This window comes from Acanthaster planci, linkage group LG07 (genome assembly GCF_054643075.1).
Source record: "Acanthaster planci isolate LZ-2023a linkage group LG07, COTS_SCS, whole genome shotgun sequence".
Classification (NCBI taxonomy): domain Eukaryota; kingdom Metazoa; phylum Echinodermata; class Asteroidea; order Valvatida; family Acanthasteridae; genus Acanthaster; species Acanthaster planci.
Genome location: NC_141783.1, coordinates 14,560,062 through 14,580,136, shown reverse-complemented (window position 1 = coordinate 14,580,136; position 20,075 = coordinate 14,560,062). Strand labels below are relative to the sequence as shown.

At 42.7% G+C, this 20,075-nt stretch overlaps 1 protein-coding gene across 9 annotated transcripts in view; it reads left to right on the top strand.

The window, feature by feature from the left end:
• LOC110980865 (uncharacterized) overlaps nucleotides 1-20,075 on the top strand; it is a 123,540-nt gene that overhangs the window by 67,743 nt on the left and 35,722 nt on the right. Inside the window, exon 1 of one of the 9 annotated variants that reach the window (XM_022237896.2) lies at nucleotides 11,033-11,735. The exons of the other annotated variants lie outside the window; for them this stretch is intronic. Within the exon in view, the coding sequence (XP_022093588.2) occupies nucleotides 11,591-11,735 (145 nt within the window). The 5' untranslated portion in view covers nucleotides 11,033-11,590. Of the gene's footprint in view, nucleotides 1-11,032; nucleotides 11,736-20,075 lie in introns of those variants that run through there. 9 annotated transcript variants of the gene reach the window in all.

Below are 20,075 nucleotides of genomic sequence, written 5' to 3'. Positions count from 1 at the left end.
CCCTTCCATCCCCAGTTTGGTCACATTGCTTTGTATGGTGGAACAGCAAGATGGTTGCCCTATGATAGAGGTCAAAAGGAACTCCACAGAAGGCAGAATTTACGGACCCTACCCCCCAAGAGACATCATTATTACTGATTTCTGATAATGGCACTGAGGATTCCTCAAAAGCGCACTAGGCACTGTAGCTCACAAGCCTGAAGAAACCTACAGAGATGAGACAGTGAGAAATAGTGACAGTTACAGAGGTGGGAGCTAAACCCAGAAGAATATTCTGGGTGAAACCATTGAAATCAGGGAGGGACTGAAAACCAAATCCACACGTGGACCGAGCCAGGAACTGAACCCAGGCCCAGAGGTGGAAGGCAAAGAAAGAACCATGATGCCAGCCTGACTTTCCCATGATGGTACATACTACATAGAGTTTTGTGTTGGAAAGGCTTATATTTAAGTACTCAGCTAAGCCTCACATTGTTCCTAACCTCCCTGATCCTGGATGATCCTCATGGCTATCAACACAAGCCTTTCACACCACTCATGGCATGCTGCCCTCGCATGTACAACATTGATCTATAAAGCCCTTTTCACACAACAACAAAAAACTCACAAGGCTTGAGACACAATTTCAGAGCGGGGATTGTTTACTTTACAAACCACCATCATGTCCTTTCACACGGCACCGTGTAACATTTCGCAAGCATTCCTTGAGACGCGAACGCTTATTCCGCGGCTTGCCAGTAAACTCCACACTTACTGAGCGCAAATACTACTAGTACCAGGTTAGAGACCATTGATGAGAAATGGCTAACGCTACATCGGCAGAGTCAAACTTGCAGACGAAAAAACACTCTCCCAAAATCGATGTTTCGGGGATTACCAAGAAGCAGAAAAGTTCCAAGAAGGGCTGGGAGTATGATGAGACTCTCAGCCTTATAACTACCATGGAAAACACCACAATTAAGGCGAAAATGGACAGCGTGGTCCACAATAGCCCTGTGTGGCGGGAAGTCGCAGGAGGTATTCCCGATTGCACCGGCGAGCATTGCCACAATCGCTGGACATACCTGAAACGAAGTTAAAGGGCGCGCGTCTGCTGTGTGGGGTTGGAGGTCACTATGCATTCGCATTTTGTAGGTTATCGCAGGGGACATTGTACAATAAACAGTGCATCCATTCACATGACTGTTTCTCATGGGTTCTTGAGAAATCTTTCGCTAGCGGAAGATTTTGTCGTCCTCCTCCAAAATATCTCAAGGATTCGCCCGGAATGCTTGTCACTCTCAAGCATTGGCGAACTTTCACTCGACGGCACTTTTGTAAGATTTCTCAAGCGTGAGAAAATTTCTCAAACCTTGCGAGTTTTTGTCATCGTGTGAAAAGGGCTTAAGGGAACTTGAAACTTGGTCCACACAAGTCTCCCACAACTTGCTCTCCAACAATCTCTCATCCATTTGTTTTGTTGGAAAATAGTTTGCACCTTAATCCTTCTATTTTACTAAAGGAACATCCGAGAAACGGTCCCACTTCTAGTTCAGCAGAGAAGATTGCAGTCATGAAGAGATGACAGAGTCTTTACCTAGTTGTCTGTAAGCATGTGGGAAAGTTGTACTCTCAAGCAGATGAGCATCATTGAGTTTGCATTTTTCCCTTTTCTTTCAGGAAAAGTGCACAAGTATGCTTGTATGTGTGTAGAGCACAACATGCGCCCTTGCCCTGTCAGTCAAATATTCGTCATTAAATGGAGTACTATCTCATCCGGAATTTTCTTGCTTTAACCTTGAGAAAGTTAAGAAAAAAGAAACAAAAGAAAAATAGAGGGTTTTAAGATAACCTGTTGCTGCTTCAGAAGTACCGGTTATTCGTTTTCTATCTTTTCATTAACCTTAACCCCCTGGGGTGTACATACAGAAAAATCATAAATTTAGAGGATTGAGGACTATTGGGGTTAATTTTCTGTTTCAATTTTGTTCAGATTTTTAGGTGGAGTCAAGCAAGTGTTGGATTTGAACAAGTTCCATTTTGGTCCCTACGCTGTACACAAAAGCATTCCCCCAGCATTTTCTAAAAATGAGCATTTTTAGCACCGAGTCGGGTGTTGGCAAGAAAAATAGTTGGAAAAAGCATACCCATGTTAGCTCAAGCACAACAAAAATAAAGTCTCAGCCGCATCAAGGGCATCCAGAAAATGCTCACAAAATTCACAAAAAGACATAGAAAATCTCAAAGTGAATCAATATCATTAAAGAATTTGCCAAGTTTTTGGAAATGCTCGTGGAAACTGACCTTCTGTGCATTTAAGTTTGGATAGTAAGCTTCAATTGGAATTCTGAATTTGAATTTATTTGAAAACCTGTTATGTATGTACTGTACCCAAGGCTATATAGCAACAGCAGTGCGTAAGACTGGTCCTTCATGTCCAGTTTCATACACTGGACAAAAAAAAAAAGCTGAATAAGAAACTGTGTTCAGTTAATGACTTGGAGAAAAGACCAGGTCACTTTCCACCCAAGGAAAAGTGCAGGGAGAAGAGGTGCAGATGCCACCCAGATCAATCAGCATGAGGCATTGCCCCGAGGTCCAGGCACAGACCCTCTTCTTCTCCATCAGGACTAGTCTGGGCCTTCTCCCTGGGGCCCAGGAAATTACTTAACAACAGATTCCACTATTGTTGCCCAATCTAGACCTTGAACTGGGCATGGTGGTAGACAAATCATTAGTGCTGGCCACGCCTGAATCAAAGTTTGTTTCCCTCCACCCACAAGTGCCTGGAAATTATCTGTGTGCAGTTTGGTGAATTTTTAAAAACTTTTACATCTGACATTTTCCTTGTTTTCTAGCTGAAGACATTCATCAAATTTGAGCTGTTGATCACTCAGAACAGTCAGATGAAGGAATAAACTGCTTTCCAAGCCTTCCACGCAAAAATGTTTGCATCTCTGCGAGTGATGCAGTTTTCCGTTTCCAAGTTGTTAAAACAGACCCTTGAAAGACACAGCTCACACGAAAGCACGATCTTAGAATGTGTGATTGAGCTCAGCCATTGTGCAGCCTGATTTAAACTGTGCTACAAATAAATAGATTGTATCCAGCCCGTGGATTATTCTTGATGCAAGTTTGCAATGAAACATAACTTTCTTTGGCACTGATGAATGGCTTTGAATAGGTCTCTAAGTACTTTTTTGTGGGTACCTTTGGGTTGAGCATTAATTGGTGGCGTGTGCCTGGCTGTCTGCTCTATCCATCAGTCTGCTCCTAGCTAGAAGCTAATTGGTCATATTACCTCTCCTGTTGAATGCATAACATTTCCTGTTTACAGTCCCCCTATCCTGCTGGGGTTAATTCAGGACAAGCTAATGAGCTCCCTGGCTTTGTTGAAATTTTAATTAAGCAGTTTAGTTAAGTGCAGATAAACCTTAATTGTCCCCTGTAGCTTGTGTTGTCAATGAGTAAAATTCACCGTTTCCTTTTCTTTAGCACTGTATTTGTATTGAATCTCTTCCTGTCTGTGGAAACAGTCAAGAATTTGTGTATAAACGGTAGTTTCTTTTTTTTTCCTTTACTCATGCTGTATGGTTTCTGTAATCTTGTTAAGCTACTCGTTCAAGTCAGTCAGACTTCCATCACATGCTTCATCGCACACAAGGGAAGTTACGCAGTAAGTGACTTCGGTTGATGAGACAGATGCCTTTAAGCCGAAGAATGATTGCCTAGTTTTGTTTCAATCAAGAAGAGTAAAGCTGGTCTAATTGCCATTGCCAGCACATGCTTCTGCAGGCCACGATTAACCAACCGCAAAATGTTACAGGGAAATGCTTCCCAATCCCTGTACATGTAGCCTGATTGAAGTCTGTTATCTCCATTGCATGTATCTTGTCAATTGGCATCTTCACTTCCTCTCCTCCTAATCTGGGGGAAGATAACCCTGTCTCCTATGGACTCAAACCCCCCCTTCACTTCTCCCATTAGCTGCCATTTAGCGGATGCAACATTGGAAATGAAACTGTTAGAGTTAGATACAGCAAAATTGTGCATTGGCCTGTTTGTGCAGTGTACTGTACATGTACCGCGTATATTCAGGATCACTGTGAGGAAAATTTTCAGTAAAAAAGTGAAGTGGTCAAAATCTAACTGCAAGGTATGGACAGTTTGTTTCTAGACCTTTATTCATGATCTGCATGATTTATAGCCCAGTCTTTGTTGGGGGGTCTTCTTGTAGAAGATGTTGTTGCTTGTGGTCTTTGTCAAAGGTTTTGTTTCTGTTGATATTTGCACCTAGCCACAATCCTAAATACACCGGCAACCTGCACAAATAAGATGAGATTTAAATTGAAGTTTTTCATGGTGAAGTTGGTGTGTTGAGTAATAGGTTCGTGGTAGCACCATTCAAAATATCTTCTTTTTTTGTGACTGTGTGTAGTTCTTCAAAGAAGAACCAAAATGGTACATGTACTCAACATTTCAGAAGGTATGCTCTTCGGTACATTGATGTCAGAACCACACATACTCACAAGAAGAGATATTTCACATGGTGCTGCCGCAAATCTAATACTTCAATGCACAGTTAGTGAACCTCTGGAAGCATTCAAAATGGGTGCAGTCTTAAGTGTTCTAATGAATTCATTTTGAGCAGTGTCAGTGATTTGAAGTAGGCTAAGCTGTTCATAATTCCATTGCCTTTGTAGGCCCAGTGCTCATTTTTGATTGGACTGAAACAGAGTGGTTGCACTTGGGGACGTTAAGGTTCACCAGATTGAAGTTGACTTACAAAGTTTATTATCGTGATGTGGAGGTGTTTTAAATTTTTCACCATATGAAATTGGTGGCACCAGAATCACATTGTGTGGTTTCAAGGTGTATTAATCGCTCTGTATTACCGACCTCAGCTCCCCTTGTCTGCCAAGAATGATCCTCCTAATCTTTGTCTCAGATCCCTTCCAAGAAGACCCCTCCTCCAGCCTCCATCACCCCTGTCAGACAGGATTTAAAAGCCAGGATTTCAGCCCACCACACTCTGCTGATTTATAGCGATTTGTCTTCCCAACCTCCCCCAATGCCCACTCTATCTATGATCCATCCTAATAAACCTTCTCCTTGCAGTTTGCAGCCCTGAGGCAGGCAATTAATCCTACAATTAGCCATCCCTTGGAGGGGTCTGGGTCCTAATCTCCTCCTAGTGAGTAATTGGTGTTGGCAGGTAGATGGCACCTGCTAATTATGCTCATTTGTCTTGTGGTGATTGGATTAAGTGGGTGATGAGACCCATTTGGTCCCTGACCCTTCCTGTCCATAACCCATGCTATATACAGCAGGGGTGTAAGTACTAGGTTGTCATGTGGAAGATAGTTGGTCTTCCTTTATGGCTGGTTGACTCCAAACTTTAGTGTATTTATCATACATTAGTAAAGGAAGACCTTTATTCTGCCAGAGATCAACCGTGTACCGTCTTCTCGGTCTGCGTGCTACAGCCCAAGATTTTTGATAGTAGAAGAAATAACCTGAGATCTTACACAAGTATTATAGTGACTATTATGAAACTTGTTTTGCGTAATTGTTGGATCCTGCATTTAGCAGAGTTTGAGGTTGATGAGACATTGAAAGATTTACACATCTGTTGTGGTGGGTTTTTACACATGGAGAATATAGCCTTTCCTGTTGTACATGTAAGTTCAGTATCACTGTCAGCTTTTTACAAATTTTACGAAGCTGTAGAGGAGGATCGACAGTCACATATCAGAGCTGGGACATTTTTCATCTTCATTGTCAAAATAATTGATTCACGCATTAGGGTGCATTCTGAATGAAGTTCATTTTAATAATATATTAATTATTTATAAAGAGCAACTTTCATACAGATATGTTCAAATTTGCTGTACGATGAAGATGTTAAATGTGGTCGAGTCAGTGGCATACAACGGCGCCTCTGGCAGCTGCCAAACAACCCACATCCACCTGCATCTATCATTTACAGTTTTAGTGGTGGGAGGAAAACCTCAGAGAAGAAATTTCTGGGTAAAACCCAATGAAAACCCTATCCACATGTGGACCTACCGGTAGCTGGGAATCGAACCCAGGCCGCAGAGGTGAAAGGCGAGCAAAGAACTAGTTCATCAACCCAACTCCCCAAACTGAATCTTAATTATGCTAGTATAAATATATCACTATTGTTATTTTCTCAGTCACTCTTGAAATTTTGTCTTGTATTATGAAAACTCTGATGTACAGGTAAAATGAACTTATTCTTGCCTTCTGTGTGGGCCTACACGTGTTTATAAATGCAGTAATTTTTTTTTGTGTTTTTTTTCTGAATACACCGTGGAGTAAGATTTTCTTATTACAGGGTTCAAACCCGAGACTTCAATAAACATTCCAGTGCACCACATTACTTTTATTCACATTTTGTTCAGGTACAGTGTACTTCTTGTTTTGAGGTATAAGATGCCTCTTCATTTTTTCCTAGAACTTTCAATAAAATAAGGCAAGCCACGGAAGTGCACTGTTATTTTTATCTAATTTGACAAAAGAGCCCATATAGAATTTTCATTTGTTGCAGCAGTAGAGAAGAGATGCAGTGTACTATCAGCTGTCTTCAAATGTTAATTTGTTTTTCTTTGGTTTAATGTCTAACATAACCACCATCCCCCAGAAGATATGAGCACCCTGTGGTGTTAATGGAATTGACGAGAGAACCCCCCTGGGCTACGCTCAGCTCCTCGGAGGTAGCCATCCCCAACAGCCAATCAGGGACGGGCATTTCCAAGGGGGCTTGCATAGCAACAGCCAATCAGATGGGCAGAGACAGTTGCCATGGTGTCGTGTGGTATTCAGTTCCTTGGTGGGGAGACTGATGTTGGGCACTATCAATCATGTTAGGAATGAAACTCTTGTATGTTAGTTTGCACATTCCCAGTAAAAAAGAAAATTTGGAAGATATGTTCTGCATATGTTACGGTAGCATTTGGATTATGGCGCTCTGGAAGGCTCCTTTCTAGAATATGCTAAGTATTTTACAAATTACACTGCCCAAAGCACAGAATTTCATATTATGTCACCTAAAAGATCAAAATTAATATTTAAATTCGTGTGACTTCAAACAACTTAAACCACCACCCTTGTCTGGAATCCAACTTTATTTTCTTGTAAGGAAAACTAGAAAAACACAACGTTTTTTCAGTCTACACAACATTTTTCAGTCTTAGCATTAATGACTTCAGTTGCATGTTCTTGACATTCACAACTTCATTTGCATGTTCTTTACAGCAGAACAAAGGGTTTTCTCTGTCCAATTTTGTGGCCTGCCAGGCTTGGTGCTTGCTTTCACCTCCAGTGACTTTGTGGGTGTCAAGGTATTTGTTGCCTGGCTTCACAGCAGTCATTTCTCTGTAACAATAAACAATTAATCATTCCATGTTAGAAGGCAGGTATGCTAAATTAATTCACCCCCGGGGGCGGAGCTGTTTTCATGGGCTTCAGTAAAAATAATTCTCCAGAATTGATTGTCATTGGATAACGGCCATGTCAAGAAAATGTGCTGGGGTTCTGGGTTTTTTTTTTTGAGGGGGGGGAGTTGTAAGGTGAGAGAGTGGAATCGAAAGATTTGATTTGTTTATTTCCTCAAGAACCAATGGTAGTAAAGCTTAATGTATATGTAAATCCTTTTACATGAGTTGCCTGGTGCAAAGTGAAAGTCGTCGACCCCCCCCCCCCGAGACAAACCCACGTACAAAAGTTATGATTTTTACCCACTTTTCATTTGAATTTATGAACGAAACAAGAAATCCAAAATTGGCACCGTTTGCAGCCACATGACGCTGCCTATTAGCTGCTTTTTTTAATAAATATATAAAACCTGTAAGGGATTTTAAGGAGGGAAAAATGAGGGTTGAGAAGCCCAGGCTTCTCCCACAATGAACGAATGTGTTCCTTTTCACTGGTCAAGATTGATTCAACAGCTCCAAGGAAACGAGTATAATTTCTTTCACAATAATGTAGCCGAAAGCATTGCGAAAACAAAGCAAGTTACTGTAGTCTCCCTCTAATTGAACAGGGAGCCTGTGTGATGGTATGCCAAAGTACGGAACACAGATGATTTGCTGTGGGGCCGGCAAATTGGTTCTGAAATACCGGTCTTGACCTCCATCTCTGACCTCCTTCCTCGCCTCATTTGCATAATGACAGCTGCACGTGGCAGGGAGTGATCTGTTATTAGCATAATCTGAGGATAATGGTGGCATTGGCGTGGTGGGCTGCTGGCTGGGTGTTTTATGGGCACTGGTGGAGGAGAGGTCAGCTCAGCTAGTTACCAGGTGTGCACAGAGTACCGGTGATGGTTGTAGTGCTGCTACCAGTATTAGGATTCCTTCATCCTACCAGTCCAAGCATCATTTCACTGTTTATGAGAATGGTGCCCCGTGGGCCAACCTAGCAGAGGCTAGGGAGCTGTTTCTGAACCCTGATTTATTTGTACAAGAACAGGCCAAGTGTGTGTGGCCGAACCTAGACTCCAGATGAGACTTACTAGTACTTTGTGACTGGTATCTCCTTTTTTTTTTTCGGTTCCTATAGATAGGGGCTAGGCTGTTGTTATTTTGTGTATGCACAGGGACATTTCAAAAGGTGTTGTGGCTGAGTTGTATCAAGGCAGTTGCTTCCGGTCCCCTGGGCAAGAAAAAATAAGGGGGGGTGGAACATGAAGAGGTAAAAGTGGTCACTCAGTTTGTAGACAGACAGGGTTGGCAGTGTGCTGTGGAAGGGGAGTTTGAAAATAAAGGTGAGAATGACCGAAGAAACTATCCTGCTTAGACTCAGAGCATTGTTGGACTCACAGTTGTGGTGGCAGTGGATAAAATGAACAGAGGATTTTGGGACCACAAATTCTGAATGTTCAGACCTCTAATTTTATTCTCTGAAATTAAAAGAAACGAGAAAAGTATAGATTGTAATCTAAAATTTCCATCAATTTAAAGGGTTATTTTAAGTGAAGCCTTTTTTAAGTAGATGTACATGTTTGTGAAGTCAATTGGCATATGACCATGCATCATTTGTTTTAGCTCATAATTTTTTTTCCTGGCATATGCACTTCCAAAGCGATGTTTTCATCACAGTAAGACGAGCCAGCAATCCTGAAATGTTACATGTTCACCATGTGGTCTAACATCCACAGCCGCTGGTGAATCAATTAGCTTTGGATCTAGGGATCCCAGTTGACCCAATTAATGTGTTGACAGCATGTACCATGCACAACCAGCAGAAACAGAGATCTACAGTCCTACTTATCCCTGATTTTGCTCAGCATTTCCAAGAAAAAAGAGTCTCCTACTGCAATCCCAAGAGGACTATGTGCACATCGTGTAATATGAAGTGAAACTCTGTGTACATGTACATGTACCGGTAGGCCTGCATGTCGTTCTTTTAATCATGAGTTAACTTTTAGTTCAGCACACATACATGTACATGTGTTAACCTACATGTACATTTGATTTGGTGGAACTTTTCCCAACTGGTTATAAGCAGTGTTGTAGTCGAGTACTTTTCAAGCACCGAGTTCTCTGCCAAATATTGAACTACTTAGGAGGGAACAAAGCTGGAGTACTTGGCTAGCTGAGTACTTTCCAAGTACTTTTCTCCTTAAAACTTAATTTGTGGAAAAAGTTGGTGTGTCTGAAGTCTAACATTTACTTTGTAATCTTATCTTTGTCCATTTACCATCAAATGCCTATGTACATGTACGTGTACTCCAGCTTTATTCCCTCTCACCTAGTTCAATATTTGGCAGAACACCTGGGTATTCGCAAGTAGTCGACTGCAACTCTGCTGGTTAATTCTTGTGTTGGCCTGACATTTCTTGGCATATCCAAGTCAATTTCGAAGTAATGTAAGAATTCATTCAGCATGTCTGTTACCAATTAGCCCGCTTTATTACGTCCAGTGTAAAAAACATAAAGCAGAATACAGATGTTGCCACAGTCAGTAGACATTCTGCCGGTTTGCTCATATATGTACATTTCATATCTTAAGAGGATGGTGCAATGTGTAGCTTCAGTCATTCTAATTGCTGGATTGTTTGTCATCAAACTTTCATCCTGTGTATCAGTGCTGAATCTGAAGATTTACCTCTCTATCTTTTGTAACGTGTACACATTGTGCTCGCTTTGTACTTTATTGATGTTCTTCAAATATTGATGTAACTTCGAAAGGGCATGGCAAAGTATTGAAAGAAATTCGAGTTTGTTTGTTATTTTTCAAAATGAAGAACTTCAGCTGAAATTGCTCTTTTAGGGGTGGGTGATTTGAGAAACAAAAAGGAGTTGGACTATGAGTTGCCTCATGGTTAGTGGCACGGGTCTTTTACCTACCAGGGGAATTCTACCCACTACCAGAAGCCCAGTATGGGTGACATTGCATGCATGGGTCAGGCTCTTGTCTTATCTCAAGCAGTATCTCTAACATCCACCACCACATCCGTTGGTGGTACATGGGGTACCCAGGAGCGTGTGTGCCATGCTTGCAGGGTGCCTGGGTCTCTGTGAGATGCAAAAGGGGTGTGGCCTAGCACCAAGTCCTGGGCTAACCGGCGTGTGCCTGGCTTGGAGCACAAGGAGCCCCCCTGCTGGGTAGCCACACTCCGGCTGTCACCTCTCATTTGCATCCTTGGAGAGTTGGCCTAGCTCCCTCCCTCCCTAATGCCCCCCCTCAACCCCAGGATCCCGGCTCCGGGATTGGTCCCTGAGACACCAGGCACCAAGCAACTTTTTTCTTTCCAGCTTCTCTCAGGGCAGCCACTGGTCTGGTCGCATGGCAGGCTTGCTCCCACTCCATCACCAACTGATTAATGACAATACCAAGACACCACTGCCAGCGGCACACGCCAGCCAGAGAGAGACAGAGAGAGAGAGAGGAGAGGAGGCGGAGGCTGCTGTGGAATGTGAACTTTTTTCCCCCTCATTGGCCAGCCAATAAGTGGACTACATCAGGGAGCCCTACTTGCATAAACATTAGCCTACCAGTCCGCTCAGCTGTTTTGGCCCGAGATTGGTCGCTAACATAAAGCAGTAGCCTAGTGGTGGTGTGTGTGCTGCCTGCTGCCAGCTGTGTCTTCTGTTCTGTAGTAGCTGTCCCCCTTAGATGCATCTTTTTTCAAGGGTGCTGTTTCTAGGCTCTCTTCCTGTCCTCTTTTTAAAATTATTTTGTTGTCTTGCCAGCAATTTTTTTGGTGTTGTTCTCCCAGACACTTGTCTTATTGGATATCACCAAATATCTTGGAACTCTTTATGTTTCTGTTCTCTACACTCGTGATCATTCTAAGACGTCATTCCACAAGCAACATCAGTGAGGTGGGCATTTAAATGTTCCGGGTGGCTTTTCCAGAAAGCGGTACCCAGCAGTCGACAGTACCCAGCACCCACCACTTTGAGGACTCCACCCTCCTCCGAGCACGGCTCTCCCCGGGGCAGCCCGTCTTCACCGTACATTCCATCAGTTTTTCCACTTTCCATTTCTCCGAGCCCTCGCCGGGACACCACTTCTCCGTCAAAGTCCACCGCGTTGCCGATTCCATGCCTGCGGGGAACCAGTGAGAACGGAGCAATTCTGCATGAGTTTGTTAGCGCGAGCCTTTGCCATTGCCTTTTCTCCTAGTATGGTTACCGGCCCGGCAGCGTACATGACTAAGAAACAGAAACAGAAGCGGAGCAAGAAGAGCAAGAAGAGCAAGGAACTGGAAAAGCAAGACAAAAAGTGTAAGTCCAAACTATTCTTTCCACTCCACCTTGAGCATTTGTGTCCCAACCTCTTCACAATTCGCTCTTCTTCAAATGAGATTTATTGTGAAAGACGAAAGTAAAACACAAGTTTAACAGATTTTTGTCCACATTTTCTTTGACTTTACTATCGATCAAAATGACAAAAAAATTGTAGAATTTATGAATTGTTGTTGTGCTTGTTGCTGCTTCTTGGATGAATTCATTTCTGATAGCAGTTCTTCAATGGTGTTTTGTTTTTGGTTTCCTCAGGTACTATTTAATATTACTTTGAGAAATCTAAAATGACCCCACATGACCACTTTCTGACTAACTGGATGAGTACTGGTACAGACCATCTGCTGTACCCTAGTAGAGTAAATTAGTTGCAGATAGCATCAGACTTTAAAAATTTTTGGCATAGATGGCTAGATGCCCTCTGCCATCTGAGAAATTCACTCAAATAGCCCGCATGGTAAATTTACCCATGATGTACTCCTAAAAAAATGAGGCCAAACCATCAAAATGGAAAAAAAAAATCCAATTTTTTCCGATAAAAAGATTGTGGTGAAGCATTCCAGCGCTGTTATAGGTTATCATGCACTGTGGTTGATGCACACGCGACAGAAGGATCAAATTCATGTGTGATCCCCTGGAGCAATTGGGCTGAGATTTTAAAGGGAAAAGCCAGAATGGTTCTTACTTGAAAGAGAACGAGCATACTGAATTTTGGGTGGATAGTTTGGCGAGTGCTCGTGTCAGACATTGGGTCTTTTGCTGCTGCTGCACTTGGAAAATTTTTTCTTGCAGGGGGTCCCAGTGAAGTAAGTGCAGTTTTCAACCCAGAGTGTTTGTTTTGCTGTTGTATGAGATCATCTGCATTTTCTCATAATGAAGTAAAAAAGCCTCATTGTTCTGGAGGTGTACATGTAGAGTGATTGACGATACCTTGTGCCTGTGACCATTTGCTTTGGCTGCAACTGTTGCTCTGGTCTTTGAAATGGTGGTGACTGTTGCTTAGATACTGCCACATCTTGGACAACAAATTCCCTGAGGAAATTGCATGTGTGTCTTTACATCTTGCAATCACTTCACAATGTAATTATGGCCAGCTAGCAAGGAGGGAGGGGAGAAAAGAAGATGAGGAGAGTGAGGAAAAACAGTGGACCTTTTCTGTCACCTGGAGACAGTGACAGTCAATTAAGTGGAGATGGTCCTGGGGGGCCAAGTGGGGAAGTGATGCGCTCCAGTGTGGGAGGAGGTGTCATCCCCGCATCTGATTACGCACACCTGTTGGCCTTCGGGAGGATGGAATGCCACCGCGGCAACAGTAATGATGATGATGATGAGATGAGAGAGCGAGGGACAGACAGGGAGGCTGATGAGGACGCCAAACATGTGTCGTCGCTGGCCCAGTAACACCACACCAGGATGCGGACTTGGCAATCTCCTCCCTCATTGTTGCTGTCTCAGCAGGGGAGAGCATCATCCGAGGATGGCAGCCGTCCTCTATGCATGGTACATCTCCGCTGACCTTTCTTGTCGTCACCCTCTCACCTTGCAGGCTCTTCACACTTGATTTTTGCTATCTTACGCAAGAGGATGGGGCGCGCATCACTGAGAGGAGACTCTTGCTTGAGGATTCTTCTGGGAAGCACTAGGCAGGCCACCAATTAAAATCTTCACGGCTGAAACAAGATATTTCAGGAAGTAACCAGTGAAAAAGGAAACGGCTAGATTACTTTGTAAGCACATCAGGCTTGCACCTTGCAAAATTCTGCACAAATTATATCAGAGGTTTTGCTGGTTACAGTCAAAACCAGCTATAAGCAAATTCGTAATTTGCATCCAGATGGAAAGAATACAGCCCTGTCATTGAGGGATTACTTATGCTTGTTGGAGGTTGCAATTCTTCTGCACAGCAAAGTGCTTCGGTCATCTCATGTGACCTTTAACTTGTGTTGTCATCCTATGCTAAGGTTTGAGCATTTTGCTTTTTCCTTTATGTCTGGAAATGCATGTAAATCCTGACATTTGGGGAGATGTTTTTAGTTCTGTCCATTCTCATTCTTTCCCTCATCTGTCTTTTCCACAGTCTGTTGCCTCCAACCTTGCCAACATCACCAGATCCTAATGTTATTTTTCTCCACCCCTAGAGATTTATCATCCCATGTGTTGGCGACTGCCATATTTTTTTCTCCTCCTAAATTCTCCGCGTCCCCACCCCCGTCCCTCTTTACCACCAGCAACTCCTCTCCAACCTCCTTAATGACATGATTTCTGCGGGTTGGCTGTCTCGTCTGGGAGATTTATCACAGCATTTGCAGGATGTCATCTTTTGAGCCTTGTCCAAGATCATCATTTAATTGAGATGTCAGTGTTGCCATCCTTGACTGATAGCGAACTCCCAAACCTTCTTACAGTTGACTTAACTCCAGCTGGACTGTTCACGTTGGAAACACATTTTCCTTGTGCGTTTCCTTGACATGCCTTCAGAATGATTCCTTTGGCAACCCAGAAAGAAATTATTTATTTGCACTATGAAATTAATTGTTCAACTGCCAAATAACCTTGGTTCATTTATCAGTTGCCTTTGCAAGTATGAGTTATGGCAGTGTGAGTATTCTGAGGACAGCCGTGTTACTAAGAAACTTGAGGTTTAATGGTTCAGTAAGGTTTAGGGTTTAAAGGTTCTGTAAGATGGTGCAAATGTCCAAGTCCTCAAAACGGATGATGTCTTATTTTTATGCCCTCCCACTCATATCAACTCCAACAATACATCATCCACTCAGAACAAACACTGCACAGTTTGGGTCATTGCAAAATCCCTTCGTGGTGGGGCCAGTTGCTTCCCTTCAACAATGGGTTTCACTTTCTCTTTGTGAGACAATGCTCACTTGACTCATACTGTGATGATGTTGAGCCTCCATTCCCTCCCCCCCACATCCCCCTTGGGGAGCCATTAATGGATCAGATGATAGCGATCAGATAGGCTTGCCAGCTCAGCAGAATCCCCAAGCAGGAGTCCTTTAATTTAGCCAGTTTTGTGTAAGGATTCCAAACTTCTGGTAACTGGAGTTACAGCTCCCCAAGTCATACATGTACTGCTAGCTTTAAGTATTGGAGTGAATGTGAACATGATGTCACTGTTACCTGCACCTCAGTTGATGTTTGAAGTTTTACACTTCTAAATTCTCCAACAGTTCAGGAATTTAGGACTCAAATGAGGGTAAGGCAAGGCCCAACAGAAAAGCCCAGCCAGTGTGATTTTCTTTCTTGTTTGGTGTTGCAGTTTAGATTCTAGAAAGTATATTTATTATTGAACTCATAATTGTACATGTAGTATTTGCAAAACCAAAAATGTTCTCTAGATGCATGTAATTTTGATTGTTGGACATTTGAAAACATGCTTTTTTAATTTCTCTACTTAGTTATAAACTTGGTAAAGAAGTTTTCTGTGTTAAGTCAGAAACTGATGGGGGGAAAAACTAGCGATTTCTCTGTTTTCTTGCACATGCACTGGGTTGGCTAATCTCCCTGCACTTTGAAAAGTCAAACAATGTGGTGAGGGGTGGGCTGGTTCCCCCCCCCCAAAAAAAATTAACTATGTTTAAGACAAGAGCTTTGAGAAATTCTTCGTACCAGGTTCTAGTGATGCTCTGCCCCTCTCAACCCCTTCAAGCCCCCTTGGGCTTGGAGTGGATTATGGTTTTATACGGTCGCTTTGCCTCCAATTCTGACAAGTTTATACACAAAGGGAACCCCTGAGTGCTGATAAGGGAAGGCTATCTGGCCATATTCCTGGTGAAACGCCAAGGTTTTCTTGGCTTTCTCTGGCTTGGTGTACTGCTGGTGAGGCACAGGTTGGAACCATTTGGTAGGGTCTGTCTTGCGGACTGTTTGAGAGGATGAAATAATACATGTACATTATTGCAAGATGTGTGTAGGCGTGCTGTGGTTGGAGCCAAGAACAGGGTCTTACTTGTATGCCTGCTCTTATGTTTGAGACATATTGTGAAATGGGTCTAGGTCTTAGTGTACGTGAATGTGCCGAACAAGACAAGGGCATGTACAGTATACTTGCACTTCATCATTTCATGGATGGTGTGGCATTGAAAAGAATTCAAGTCCTGAAAATCTCCATGAGCTACAGGTTCCAAAACATGTCATCCTTGAGTACTCAGTCGGCATGTGATCAAGAAAGATTGCACAAAGCACATCCCACCTCAGCCTTCACTTTGTTCATGAAACAAAGGATACACCTCTCCCGTAGGTGCTGCGTTGCCACGTTGGTGTGCATATGCATGAATGGCCCGTTGGAGATATCAGAAAAATTTGCATTCCTTAACTCCACAGAAGTTTGCATAATCATAAAGAAAATAAATCCCAAAGTCCCTCCTAGGTGTAAATTTACATAATATGACGATGACGAGGGGGGATGGGGAATGAAACTGTGCCCCGTAGCAGCATGTGCCCGTTATCAACCCAGCGTTCCCGAGGTCATCTTTCACTCCAATCATAAAAACAACAGCCAAACTTGTCAGGCTAATTTATCCTGTCAGGGGTCTGCTTGGTATTGCTGCTGGGGAAAAAAAGGGTCACCGGCCAAGATGTTGCATCATTTGTACAGCATCTGACTGGTCCCCTGCTAATCTAGGTGGTCTTTCTTTCTAACTCTGTACATACATGTAGGCCTAGTTATTTTTTACTCTCTATGACCCAAGGATCTGTGCCTTTTCTTTTTATGTGAACTGTTGGCCGTACTTTATTGCTTCCCACCCAGAGTTAACCGAATTTCTTAAATTTCTAAAGAAATCTGCATTTCGCTTTAAATTTAAGATCTGAGACCTCAAAACCCTCATTAGTTATAATGAATGGGAAAACATGTTCTGTTCCTGTGAAGTTGTGAGCACCTACACGTACTGGTGTACCATTGTGTGGCTTCAAACACGATATTTCTGTGAGCTAACCAACAATCATGCAAGCTCAACCCCGACCCTACCCTTCATTTTCCCCATGTGCCCAAACAAACAAATCTCTTCCTAATCGCCAAGGTTTCCTTTCTTCCTCTCCTTCCCCCCCATTCACCATGCTATACACCTCCGCTTAGCCTCAGCAAGCTCAGGCCTAGCCCCTCCCCAGTAACTGTCATGTGACACGTGCCCGCCACGTGTCAGTGTGAGTGGGTGGTGGGGTGCACCGAGGAGCCGGGGGCGAGCCAGAGTCCCCCTGCGTCTGACCCTCTTGGTGATAGGTTTGCACCCTGCTCAGGCTACGTGCAGGTATGCTGCACAGGTATTCCCCTGGCCAGCTCAACTTCATGGGCTAGACTGTTGGTTCTTAGCCCTGTTGTGTCTCTTGAAGTTCATGGCGGATTGTGGTCTCTTTGGTTTGAAGTTGTTTTTTTGGGCGGACTGTCTCCTTAGAAATCTAAATTGGTTTTTATTTCGGTGTTTTGTTTTGGGCTTCGTGCTCGTCTGTTCAAGCTCTAAAAGTAAAATGTTATACCTTGGATAGAGAGATGTTCTGTACATGTACTCTACATGTATGTACATGTATACATAAACAAGACTGAATGGACTAACTGGTGCAAAGCAATCATTCTTATGCAAAGAATTTCTGTAGAATTTCTTTGTTGAATACGTTTTCCAGACCTTCTAGACCTTTTCATAATTTAAGCTTGTAATATTTTTTACATATCCACAGCAGAAACATACTGATATATTTCAATTTCTTTAGGGAAGGGATGAAGGAGGTTTGTGAATCTTGTTAGCAGTGCCAATGTCTACAAAGAAAACTTGACCAGTTAGTTTCTTCATTCAATTGGCATCCCTTTTTTGAGTGAGGGGACCATAATACTGTACATGTATGTCTTCTCTTGAGACCCATCGATAGCCTAGAAATGTAATGAAAGAAATGACAACGTATGTATTGCTCCGTTGGTGTTCATCCGAGAGAACCAGTCCAGAAAGTCATTAAGGGTGGAACACAACCCTGTCCAGTCTGTATTTGATTCTGCCATCACACTCCAGACACAAATTGAGCCATTAGACCCAATAACGCAGCCCCCCCCCCACCCATCCTACACCTTAACCCCTTGAACTTCACAAAGGAAGCGCTCAGGACATAAAAAGTGTTTCATCCGTCGGGAAACATTACACAAAATCACTCATGTATTTCTCAGTAACTGCTTTGGAACTACAAGCATGGTAAGACCGGGTCCTTCGGGAGAAAACACCTGCGCTTCATTTATTAAGAGGATAAATAAAGGACCACCTTTTTGGCTTCGGTGTTCGAATGTCGCCAGCTATGATTTGTAATGCGCATGGTCATCACAAAAAAAAAATACCTCAATCTCGTGTAATTTGATTTCGCTCCTGTAATATTGTCGTCCACAGGGGACATTCAACCAAAAATAGAAGACAGAACAAAAATTGTATGCCAGGGGTTTTCCGTTTCAAAATTCTTAGATGCCAAATCAATGATATGTGTAAAAACAACCGTAGGGCTTGCTTAGCTGATTGTTCTGAGAAAACCAACGTTTGGGAATTTGGTATAAGTTCAGAAGTTGAACCTTTTTGTGTCATTTGAGTGAACAGCATAGAGTAAACCTTTAAGATGCAAAGTTCAGCAGGAGCCAAAATGAGGACTAACGGCATGTTTGTTACAACAAAACAAAATGTGAAAAGAATTTCTTTGCGTATTTGTGTAATTCTGGATGAGTAAGATACAGCAATGAAATCTCTCAGGCTATTAACAGTGTTCCTGAGGAATGAGGCCAAGTAAATGAGAGAGTGGAAAGAATCAAGGCACTTTTTTCCCCCTGAAGTCGATATTTGGTGACTTCATTTTCATGTCAAAATGTCACAAACTCCAATTTCCTCTCATGTTTGTTTTACTTTTGTACATTGTATGTTTGCTTTTGGGGGAACACTTTTTATTCTAACTTTGTGTTGAGTTCTACACCCTCCTTTTTGTCTCATCAAAAAGGGCCTCTTCAAATTAATTGCAACTGTGTATTAATACAAGAGTAAGCTTTCAGAAGAACTTAAATTCAGTTTATTATGACAAGGACCAAGGTTTTTCTTTTTCTTTTTTCAAACATTTTGCAGCTGTTAACTATTGTCAAGGGGCCTAGGTACAGACCCAATGGGGGCCTATTACCTGGTGCAAGCTACATGTAGCCGCCTCTAGGGGGTGTATTTTCTCATTGCCCAAAGAGTCTACCACCCACTAGCCTGTGGGCCAACTACCCACCGGCCCTTGGGCCAGCTATATGTATTTAGGCTTGCTGTCAAATACTCATATCCCATTTATTAAAAAAACAGAATGGAAAAAAGAGAGTATGATAGTTTCGAACCCATGTACCATCTACCAGAAGTTTCTGGGTTATATCTTTTATATCCAAATCATTCAAGCAGGATTTGTGATCACATGTTAGTATTTGTGGTTTCAGAGGAATGGAAGTGTTTAAGCACTATATTAGATTAAGAATTAACTGGCTTTTTTTCTCCTTGGGATAAATGTAACCATCATGTCTCTATCGTCCAACTAGACCAAGGAAATCTAACCACCGTTGCCTGTAATGATCTCCAAATGGTAGCGAGAGGAAGTCCCGTTAATCCCAAACTGCTGGATGTGTTTTTTGCAGTGACCCACAAGCCAAGGTTGCCTTTTTCTCCTGTCTCCCTCAACCCTAGTCCAAACAAGGACCTTACTTATCGCCCCACCTGTATATCAGTGGATTCTGATTGGTTAAACACTCGCAAACTAGTCATCGACTGACATTGACAACCGTGAGCTTTCCTCCAAAAAAGCAAATTTGATAGGAGCACCCGGACAAGCCCGATCACCCTCCCCCCCTCCATCATCCCGTGTCCAATTTGTCCCTGAATCAAAGCCAGGAACGCTACACTGGGGAACAAAAGGTTTTATTATTCTGCCTGTGCCCTCGACACTGACACAGACTGGGGTGTTTAGTGATAGGTGTCTGGGTCGGAGGTTACCCATCAATGCTGTTTCCCCCCAAAGAATTGACAGGAAGTCCCGTCTTGCAAAATCAGAAGGCAAAGACTTCAGAGGCCAAATTGAGGGTGGAGGTTGAATGGATGTTTTCATTGACATTCGGAAACTTTTGATTCTGTCCCATCGGGGTGATTGTTTTAGCTCTCAGTAGGTGAGGATTTATAGATCAACATTTGGGGGAGCTGCAATTGCAATTTTAAGGTAACCAATTCCAGTGTTTGTTTTGGGTTGTTTGTTTTTGGTTTGTTTTTTTGTAAGAAGCCCATTTTCATTTTGTTCAATTCGCCAAAAAGTTTAAAGAGAATTTCTTTCAAG